Source organism: Acyrthosiphon pisum, chromosome A1 (genome assembly GCF_005508785.2).
Source record: "Acyrthosiphon pisum isolate AL4f chromosome A1, pea_aphid_22Mar2018_4r6ur, whole genome shotgun sequence".
Lineage (NCBI taxonomy): Eukaryota > Metazoa > Arthropoda > Insecta > Hemiptera > Aphididae > Acyrthosiphon > Acyrthosiphon pisum.
Genome location: NC_042494.1, coordinates 128,805,636 through 128,816,874, shown reverse-complemented (window position 1 = coordinate 128,816,874; position 11,239 = coordinate 128,805,636). Strand labels below are relative to the sequence as shown.

General features: G+C 31.1%; 1 protein-coding gene across 3 annotated transcripts in view; it reads right to left on the bottom strand.

The window, feature by feature from the left end:
* Positions 1-1,068: 1,068 nt before the first annotated feature.
* LOC100159987 (formin-J) overlaps positions 1,069-11,239 on the bottom strand; it is a 42,663-nt gene continuing 32,492 nt past the window's right edge. For 2 of the 3 annotated variants that reach the window (XM_001948057.5, XM_029488293.1), the window contains exons 7-24: positions 9,286-9,906; positions 8,227-8,427; positions 8,025-8,086; positions 7,744-7,932; positions 7,544-7,644; positions 7,399-7,469; positions 7,225-7,332; positions 7,081-7,151; positions 5,978-6,104; positions 5,637-5,889; positions 5,445-5,551; positions 5,241-5,373; positions 5,010-5,156; positions 4,412-4,580; positions 4,076-4,347; positions 3,870-4,018; positions 2,966-3,792; positions 1,071-2,885 (exon numbers count right to left, since the gene is read on the bottom strand). In XM_001948057.5, the coding sequence (XP_001948092.2) occupies positions 2,102-2,885; positions 2,966-3,792; positions 3,870-4,018; positions 4,076-4,347; positions 4,412-4,580; positions 5,010-5,156; positions 5,241-5,373; positions 5,445-5,551; positions 5,637-5,889; positions 5,978-6,104; positions 7,081-7,151; positions 7,225-7,332; positions 7,399-7,469; positions 7,544-7,644; positions 7,744-7,932; positions 8,025-8,086; positions 8,227-8,427; positions 9,286-9,906 (4,392 nt within the window). In that variant the 3' untranslated portion in view covers positions 1,071-2,101. Of the gene's footprint in view, positions 2,886-2,965; positions 3,793-3,869; positions 4,019-4,075; positions 4,348-4,411; positions 4,581-5,009; positions 5,157-5,240; positions 5,374-5,444; positions 5,552-5,636; positions 5,890-5,977; positions 6,105-7,080; positions 7,152-7,224; positions 7,333-7,398; positions 7,470-7,543; positions 7,645-7,743; positions 7,933-8,024; positions 8,087-8,226; positions 8,428-9,285; positions 9,907-11,239 lie in introns of all 3 variants that reach the window. The other variant, XM_016806485.2, reaches the window with a different exon arrangement.

The window sequence follows — 11,239 nt, the reverse complement described above, 5'->3', positions numbered from 1 at the left end:
TTACTCAACGGATTCGGTACTTCAAAACATAAAAAAAAAAAAAAAAAATGAATCTGGCGTAAATGCGGTTTGCCTTTGTTGCGTTTAAACCCAAAGAGAGAAAAACGAATAGTGCGCTGACATCCTCTCATGGGCGCAACTAAAGGTAAAATTTCTGGGGGGTCTATAGCCCCAAAACAAATTTATTCGCTTCAATTTGGAAATCTAATATTACATTTATAATTTTATAGTCAAAAAATAAATACAATTCACTGTTATAAAAATATTCTATTTATTTATATAATCTATATTCGTCGACATTTTAATTGTTTATACTTTTCCAAAATGTCATTATTATTTATATTATTGGACAGGTCTCTTTCAATATTTTATAATGGCCAAGTTTAAAATACCTAAATAAGTGTCTTTTTCATTTTATACAATATGCAGCGTGGATAAAAGACATTTTTGTTATCATTGATAACTTCACATTGTTGATATTATCAACAATATTTTCCCCCAAAAAATTAAAAACTAGAAATACACTTGACAGAAAAAACTGGGGGGACTTAGCCCCCTAGTTGCGCCTATGCATCCTCTTAATCAATTAAATCTTATTAGGTATTCTCGTGTTGGATATCCGAAATAAAAAAAATCATAACTAGGTCCTTACATTTTAAATTGAAATTACAATCTTTTAATTTCTTATAGGGCCATATCAAAGCATTAACTAAAAATCCAATAAATATTGTAATTTTTGAGACATGTCTCGTGTGAACGCAGCATAGAAGTTGAACTGAGCTAAGCCTTTCCCCTAATGTTACGCCAATACACGGTAATGGGGCACTACATTATATATGGCATAGGTAAGAGTCAATATGTACCTAAATTTTTTTGTCCACTCTTTTTGGTATGGATGATATAAAGTATATATTTATTGCCATGTAGTATGAACAAGCAACGTGGACGCATATTTTGTTCTCAGCACAATGCATAAAATATGCGAGCCCAAAACTTCAGCCCATTTAGGATTGCTAACGAATAACCATGAATGTATTACTTTTTTTTTTATATATATTTTATTACTATAATAAAATATTAAACTGAAATTCGATCATTACAAAACAATAAAAATGTATTACAATAAAAGAATTGTTAGTAAGACAGATATAGAATTTAGTAAATTGTAGATGATGAGTACATGGTATAACTATATAAGTATATATATTTTTTTATAATGATAAATTAAAATACAATTTAACAAATTTTTAGAAATATAAAAATAAAATCTCGTTAGCAATTTAAAAAAAGTATTGATTTAAAAATATATAATAATTTTTGAAAAGAATAACACATTTTAATTATTTTATTACTAGTATACTTACAAAAGGCACCATTTTGATTGTTTAGCAATGTGTTCTGACTAGATACCAGATATATAATAAATTATAGATATAGAATAAAGCTAAATTAGTAAAAAAAAAATGTATACAACAATACTAATATAATTTTAAATTTATGTGAATATATTTAACTAAAGTAAACTATGTTTGAAGTTTTACTTTTAGTAAATGATTATTCAATGTAGGTCTCTCAAACATTTCATTATAATTTTAAAAATTAATTTCTAATCAATAACGAATAAATAGTTAGTTTTACAGTTGTACATATAGTAGACATTATGTTAAAATATTAAAAAAATTAAACTGTAATATTGTTGCTTGGAGTTTTATCTTAGAACATAATTTTTTTCAGACTGTCTTTAAATATATTTGTTGAGCCAACAGTTTCATAATATCAAATGTGTGATTTTGTGTCTATCATCAAAATTGTATACGAAAACATGTAAATCATAACGACACAAACTAATTAAGTGTTTGACCCAACGGTTTGTCGGTTATAATATACTATTAACAATTAACAAACATTTCTGTTATTCAAACTTATTCATAATAAAAAAGTTGCATCAAATAATTGCATAGCACAGTAATGAGTATAGGTACAAAATTTATATTAATACCACATGCATATCTAATTGTAATTCACCGTCAAAAGTGTATTAGGTATGTATCCCATGTGGTGACAATTGACAACTTTAACATATTATATATATTTAAAATATCTATTTAAAATTTTTTTTGACTAGAGGCATTGGTTTGCCGCTGTCAACCAAGTCTTTTGCGGTACTAGCAGCAGTTGGTCTCATGAATCCCAACGATTTCCTGGAAGGTGACATTCCTGTCATACCGGACCTGCCTTGGTTCTCTTTGAAACTAGTGCTCAACGGTTTTGGCTTTGGTTTGTTTACAGGAACTGCAATGCTACTGCCACTGCTACTGCTTCTGCTAGCCATAGGTGTATCGCGGTTGTGCAGTTGCAATGCATTCAGTGGTTTTTTGGACTTCAAATCCGTTGTCAGGTCGTTGATAGCTCGTGTATAGGTTGCAATACCGGGTATCTTTTTGACCGTGCTGACAGAGTTTGAACTATTTAGCGAACTCCTAGAACTGCGCAAGCTACTTTTAGAACTTGATCTTTCAACAGGCTTTGGTGCACTTATGGTTCTAGCTATAGTTGGCTTTTGAACGGCTGTTGATTTTATTGTAGGTTTAATTGAAGGAATAACTTTCACCACTGGTTTCTGATTAGTCAGTGGAGTTCTAAAACTACTTGTCCGTTTTGGCAACTCAGTTTTTCTTACTACTATAGGTTTAATAGACGACTTGAGTGAATTTGTTTTTCTTAGGGTAGGTGCAACGGGTCCACTACTGCTATTAGTATCGTTACTTCCACTACTATCAGCTCTAGCTATCGTCTTTGGGATTGGTTTTTCAGTTTCAAAGTTACCCGAAGAAGTCTCCTGACTTAGTGATTCGGCTGACATTAAACTTACAGATTCTTCAAAACTAAAAAACAAAAAAATCAAAATCAATAATAATATAAAGTGTAAAGGAAAAAATAAGTATATATTAGCAGTTTTATTTACCCTTCATCATTTAAATCATGTTCAGTTCTAATTTTTATAGGTGGTGTTAAAGCTTGCACTCTGATCTCTGGTATGAACTCACTTTTCAAGTTAATTGACGATTCATCATTATCATGAAGATTTATCTTAGTCACTCGATCCAGAGCTTTTGGCTCTAAAATACTTTTCTCTGGGGTAAGCTGTCCATAAATTTTTACAGCTTTCATAATATCACCGTGATCAACAACACTTTGGTTTCTGGTTGTCCTAGGCATAGACGAGTATAGTCGATTTCTAGAAAAGTCCTTATTATCATCTTCAGATGTTTTGTACATTAGTTTATCTTTCCACTTTTTCAACCGAACATCTGTTTCCTCGTTGGCTTTTGGTGATTCGTATCCTTCTGATTTTCGACCTAAATCATCTTCTGGAGTTTTTCTATATCTCCGGGTACGCCTGGCTGCTGAAAATCTATCAAATTGACCATCTCCTAGATTTTCTTCTTCAACCGTTTGAATTTTTGATGGAATTGACTGAGGTTTTACAATTTGCCTACGTGATGTTGGTGGTGTTTCTATATTATCTGAATCAATGTCAATTTTATCAGTTACATCCCCTGGATTAGTAGAATCTGAAGTTTTTCGTCTAGGGGCGAATGGTGGTAATAATTTTTCTTCTGGTGAATCCGGACAGGCTAATTGTTTTCTTAATAAGGATGGACTTCTTATAATAGGTTTTATTTCAGGTTGATCTGTTCCTCGAATATAAACTGTTAAACAATCTTGGTTTGATACATTCTGTCCTAGTTTTTCAATAAAACCTTTTCTTCTGTCTTCTTCTTTGATAGCCTAAATATGAGTTATAATTAATAACCCTGAACTAAGTTTTTTAATTTAAATAATGGATATCAAATCTATGAACTTACATGTAAGGGTTTGCTATGATTATCAAAATTAGTTAGAGAAGTTGGTTTTTTACTTCTTTTTAGATTGCTATCAGTTTCTTCTGATGTATTTGGTACATTTAAGTTAGATTTACGCCATTGAGATTTATCTTTGACTGGAGGTTGAGCTTCTAAAACAATTTAGAGTTAATATTTTAGTTCTTGGCTAATTCAAAGATTTTACTTACCAGCAATTGCTTCCATAACGCCTACGACATCGGTTTTATCAATAGTGGGTCTCCAATCAGCATATACTCTTTTATATCCATCTTTGTTAGCATCAGCCAATTTTCCTTCAGGTAATGTATCCAAAATGCTACTACGTCCATCACTCTCGGAGTCATTTTCTAATGATCGTCTATTATTTTGTATTCGTTGAGTCTTGCGTCGTAAATCATCAGAATCTTTATCTTCTTTTTCGTTTTCTTGTAGCCATGCTTCAATTTTTTGTCTCCATGCTCTATAAATATATGACAATACATTTTTTTTTTTGACATAACAACTTGTTTTTATATTTATTTTACTTTGGCTTAGATTCTTCTTCAGGAGTTGATGCTGCTGTAGATACAATTGACTTGGTTTCTACTACTGGTGATGGAGAATTTGCTCGCTCTCTATCAGCGCTGAAATCAGCACTTAATAAGTCTGGTCTCTTTTTACCACCTCCTCTGAATCTCCTTGCCCATGAACGGTCTGTAAAATGAATGAATAAAATATGGTAAATATTAATCTCAACAACATTTTGGAAATGGTTGAAATGTTCACTAAATGTTTCCATTATTGCATTATAAGCGCCTGAGGTTCAAATTTTAATATAATTTGACACTCAAAAACATAAAATAACAATTTTATTGTTTTGTTATAGTTTAAAAAAAAATAATGATGGTGATTTTTGACTTTTAGGTATATTATTATTTTTTATAGTAAATACAATTTTCAAAATATTTAGACTAACTTATCTATTTATAGAAATTTAGAAATTTTACTTTTATAGTTTTATTTTTGATTTATGTTAGTTACATTTTTAATTTCTTGGTGTTTGACCAAGAAATTTGTTTAACAAAAAAATTGATGTCTTAATATAATTAATTTTTTTATATTAAATAAAATAGTTTGCATTACCTAAACTACCCCATGATTTTCTTTGAATATTTGATACGGGTGGAGCATCTTGATTAGAAGTTCGCAAGAAATCCATTAATGTTACTTCATCTTCTTCTGATGGCACTCTACTTCTTCTACGACGCAAACTTCCATTTGGAGTAACATCTTATAAATAATATAAACATAAAATTATTATAATCGACAAAATTAATTGCTATATGCATAATAATATTATAACCTAATAAATACCTGGAGATAGATTATCTTCTTTATTAGGATTATCGACAACACCAAGTCTTCGTCTAATCACAGCTGGTGAACCAGATACTGATATATTATCGTCTTCTGAAGTCACAATTGTAGCATTATGTGGTCTCTTACCCTAAGAATAAATAAAAATAGAATAGTTCCTATAGAATACTCAAAACTTTTATTTAATTTAAATACACATACCTTATCAAAACTCTTTTTATGAGGAAATCCTGAACGAATATCATATAAAATTGAATCAACTAGATTACTTTCAACATCAGAGCCATTGCCTTGTTGATCATTGGTCACTGTCAAGTGTATAATAAATATAAAAATGTTATGTAGTTATTAATTAATTAAAAACCATAATATCTTATAAATTATTTAGTTTACATAAACGTTTTTTCACAGCTAACTGTTCTTCTCTCAGTTTTCTTCGAACTAAAGCTTGTTCTTCTTGTACTTTTCTCCGTTCATTTTCAGCCACTGCTAATCTAAATTTCATACAAAAACTATGAACAATTCGGAAACATTCTTCTAATTTAAATGTGTTGATATCCTCGCAAAAGAAATCGGCCAATGTTTTCCTCATGGATTCCAATTCAGCAATATCACTTTGTAAGCCCCCAACTTGTCTTTCGGCAACCTATTAAATTTGTTATTTATAACTTAATAATAATAATAATAAAAATCGTTTGTCATTTCAAAATAATATTAATTATTAATATTTAAACCTTTAAAAATTCTATCATTTGATTTTTAATATCTTGTTCGGTATTGGGCAATTCAATTTGTTTACGTACAACTTTGAACCTTGAATCTAAAGCATTTATTTCGTTTTGCAACTGTTCTACTGTAGTCCTAAAAAAGAAAGTTATTTTTTATTAATTGAATTATCCAACCAATTAGTAAAAACAAATTTAAAAAATATTGTTTAAAGTCATAAAGGCTATTTATTAGGAGGATATCGTACGCGGATGCTTTGGCCTGTCTTACTAACGCATATAACATACCAAATTGTACGTTGAGAGAAATCCATTTTAGTATGTTATTTTTAATACTCATTTGAATTGACTAATTATTAAATGAGATATTATTGTTATTATTGAGTAAGAATATTATCCAGGGCCCCATGTTTGCTTCTTAAGATGTTTTAATATTGAATCAAGTTATGAGAATTTTGAAACAGTAAATTATCACATAATATAATTGGTAATATAATAATATATAAGGCATAAGCTGAAAGAACCCCTTTATGATATTATTACTTTAAAATTTAATAATAGGTAAATTCACTCTAATAGTTTAATATATTAAAAATCTGAACGTATAATTTACTGTTCTACGTTAGTATGAATGATGAAGTCTTCACATTCGGGTACAACATCCTTAAGTATTTAGTCGTAAAATAACCTTTTATAATTAATGCATAATATTGTACACAATAGTTTCAAATTTGGGATCGATAGTTACATATTTTATACTATTTATAAATAAATTCAGTAAAATATTCTGTATTAGAATTTAAAATTATAAAAATGTATTAGTATTTAAAAATCAAATGTTGAATATTAGCGTTATATGGAGTGGATAATATATTTTAAATATCAGGAATTTTCATTTAATTATGATGGATATCTGTTAGGCAGATGAAAAAATGAACCTGTATCTATTAATTATTATTGTTATAAAAACTTGTATTATACATGTTAAAGGTACTATAAATATATGTTTATATTATTAAAAAAAATGTTTAATTAAGTTATTATAAATATCTTTGTATAAGTAATGGAACGTATTTTAATGAGCTAATAGCATATTATATTAAATATTTTACTTGGTAGCTTCTTCTAATACAGACATCTCTTCAGGAAATTTTAGTAAATCTTTTCTATTTTTTTCTGCTTGCTGGAAAAATTTAACAACATTATTTCCCCTGACTATTTGATAATTCAACTGCATGTTTGTTTGCAGTACTTACCAGTGCTACATAATGGATAAGATTCATACCAGGTTTATTAGCTCTTATATCAGTGAGTTTTTGTAAGGAACTTAATTTCACCCCAGCAGCTTTTCCTGCGTAGCCACCCTAAATTTCAAATGCCATGTTTTAACTTTTTCATATAAACAATTTTGAAATTTTTCAACAACTTACAAAATTCAAAAAATTCCCAGCACAAATCACCATATAAAGTACTTCTTGGAATCGTTTGTTCGTCATTAAATCTAAATTAAATTGTTTCATGTACCATAAATTCTGTATTATGAATTTCATTAGAAAATATCAAGTGTTTTATTACCTTCACCAGCGACGATCATTGAATTAATGCTTGGCTCGAGGTAACTCATATTTGATGCGAATTCCTCTTTTAATAACATACTTTCAATGCGTAACTTGTAACTAGAAATAAAAATTACAGAAACATTTGTATTACAAAACATAGTTATGGCTTAAGGGCGAAAAACATTATTGAAGGTTCATTTTATAGTTTTTTCTTACTTGGGAATGTCAATGAGTTGTAACAGGAATTTCTCGGCATTTCCCAATTTGGTCTTATCTCCTTCAAAAGCCCTAAGCATTTCTAATTCATCCAACTCGGGTAAGATTTTTAATAAACCACGCAGTTTTTCTGCCCCTATATCATCATGATCACCATCGCGAATCAACTGTATGATATCTTCATTTGAACTGAAAAGTGAAAATATGAACCATATATAGGTAATCGTTGTATAGATATAAGAGCTATTGTAGACATAATATTTAGTACAAACACTACGAACCTTCGGAATTGTTTCAAAAATATATTAACGTTTAAACTTCGTTTTCCATCTAATAAAACAATCTGAAATATTCAAAAATATTCAAAAATAATTAGAAATATAATATCTCCAATAACAATTAACAATAAAATATTAACAATTTTTTTGATTGAAATTGTATTAAATTGTATTGTTAAAAACGGAAAAGTTTTTATCTATTTACTTCTGTTGGTTCTTTTCGTTTTTTATCACATTCACTAGTATCTTGGCCTAATCTGAAGTTCAACACTCCACTTTGACTAGTTGGTGCTGTAGGAGCTTGTTGACAAAACAAACCTTCCATTTCCGACCAATCAAGATCTGGCATGGGTGAATTTTGATGGCTTCTGGCCACAAGTGACCAAATATTATGGCGTCCAACGACCTACATTTTTAGATTCATTAGATTCCACAAATATAAACATTTAACTCGAGTAAAATAATTAAAGACAAAAATGTACACCTCCTAACTGTATAGGTGATTGATAGTTATTTATAGATACTTAATGAAAAATCCTATTTACCTATATTATCTGTTTGGATCAGTGGCTATTAGCTCGACGGGAAAGGGGCCCGAGGCAGTAAATAAACTAGGCCCCCTTTTTAAACTAATATTATTTTTATAAAAATTTAAAATGTACAAGTAATATTGTGAGGCCACCCTGAGCTCTGAGGCCTCGGAGCACTGCTCCATTTTGCCCTATGATAGCTACGCCACATGTCGTCACTTTAATACATCCCATATAAATATGAAACTATAACTGTATATAAATGTCTGTATAGGCACCCAAATATGTTGTTTAGACATTTAATTTATAATATTGCTATCTACCTATGTTTAGAAAAATGTTTAAATTGTTTAAAAACCTACAAAAGAGTTTATTGTAATGATTTGAATAAAGCAAAAGTTAATATTAAATACATGTAAATGTATTATTATTAAAAATAGTTTTAAATGAAGTCAATAATATTATAATAATAGTATACCTAGATTGGGTATAACAGAATTCGTGCGTGTACCAATATAGTATATTTTCTATGTAAATGTTTTAATTAAAACCTATTGTTATTATTTCAAAACTTCGTTCTTTCTCATTCACGGTTACCTAACAATGTTTGATTTTATAATCATTGTTATAATTTTTGTATACATATAATTTATATTATTCGTCATTTTTACGTTTTCCGTGGACTGCAACGAAGACGTAAGCACAACAATATAATTTTTTTTTTAAAAACTCACTTTGTTGTCGGGGATTTTGTTCCAATTAATAGTTTTCATTTTGGCTTTGGGCGTAGGGGTTTCTTGTTGAGGTAAGAGTTTAGCGACCGCGGACACCGTGGGTGGCGGCGGAGGCGCGTCCACGGCGGTGGCCGAACCGCTGTTGCCCATCGTGAGGAACCGTTTTCCGGTGTGTTGCGCTAATTCGACAGCGGTAGGCTGCTGATTTTGAGGAAAGAAAGGCGCTGGGGGTACCGGCGGTGGCGGTATGCCCATCAACGGCGGCGGAGGTGGTGGCGGTGGCGGTGGATTCCCGGCGGACTGCTGGGGAGGCGGTGGCGGCGGAGGTGGCGGTGGCGGAGGGGCGACCGACGTGGGTGAAGTCACGTTCGACGGGCCCAACGACGGTTTGCGCCCACAACAGCACACCCGCAAACCCACATCCCTGGGTTGACTTTGGCCGAGGACGCTTGGCGTGCGCAACAGGCGCGATGCGTCCTGTCGGTTCTCGAGCAACGTCGAACGGTGCACCAGCGTTTCGGCCGTATCCCAGACGATGTCGCTGACGGCTTCTTTGGGGTCGATCCTGAGCAGGTGCTGGAGAACGCTCAAGAATGGTATTTCTTGTGGCGTGTCTGCTACCTGTAGTACAAGACAAACAATCGCGCGTTTAGATTTGGTTTTGAGTTTGCGTTTGTAATAGGTAGTTGGTAATTGATATATGCAGCTGAGGTATTGACCGCCTACCGCCTAATGATGCGTATAGGTATTACAAAGTAATGCAGTGTTCATAGGTACAACGCACTAGCTGTGATTGCATTAATGTACCTAGTTAGGTACCATACTAAAAACTGAAGATTTTGAGATAATCGAATTTTTAAAACCTTAATGTCATACTATATTAGGTAAACAGTTTAACTCATTCCAGTACGACATGATACACTATATTCGACTGTTGCATTGTAAATAATGCTATTCTTACTGTAATAAAATAAGTGTAAATCAAAATCGTCAATTTTTGAGTTAGGTACTGTACTTTTGGTATATACCTTGCTACACATAACGAGCACGGATGATTACTTTTTACATACCTACTTACATATTATATACACTGTATAGTTAACTGTTAACACTATAATATAACACTATAACACTATACAGTTAACTGTTAAGAATGCCGTTGTTAGCTGTTAGCTTTGTTATAATATGAATTATAAATTACCTATAATATATTGTTTATAGCACCTATATAGCAATATAGCATATATATTATTGTGCCGGTACCTATAGGCTATAACACACAGGTCATATAGGTACAGCATAATAACAATTTATATAATATATTATTATAAGTGTGTAATTGTGAGTATACACGTGCTTGCATTCATCGGCGTTTAATCTTCAAAGTATACAGATTGATTCACCAAGCATTCTCAGTCCCCACAGTTGACCCTCTTTTTCTCCAAAACATAATGCGTTTACCTATTTTCAAATTTATTTTATGACCATATTTTTACCCTTTTGAGATTTTTTTACTACTTAAGTTGTGTTCTGTGGACATAGAAGTTTCTGTTTTTTAATGAAAACCCCCTTTTCTTGAGTAAATTATGTAACGGATGCATTTCCAGAAAATTCTAAAGTTTCAAAATAAAAATTCGATGGGGTAGTTTTTGAGTTATTTAACTCGTGTATTAAGTATAATGAGTCCATAGTATGGTAGTGGGTTTGGAAGATAATATGGGGAATATGGTTTATATGAACATTTTAACAATAAATATTAATCCATCAACATATTTTATAATTCATAAAAATGGTCCAAGCATAATAAACGCTTAATCTCATTTTACATATTTTATTTTATATTACCAATATGAAGAACTACTATCCTTAGTATAAACATTTTAAGAGGACGTGATACCCGCATGTGTTGTCTCCGTCTTACACACGTACGACATAGCAAATGTTCGTTCAGCAG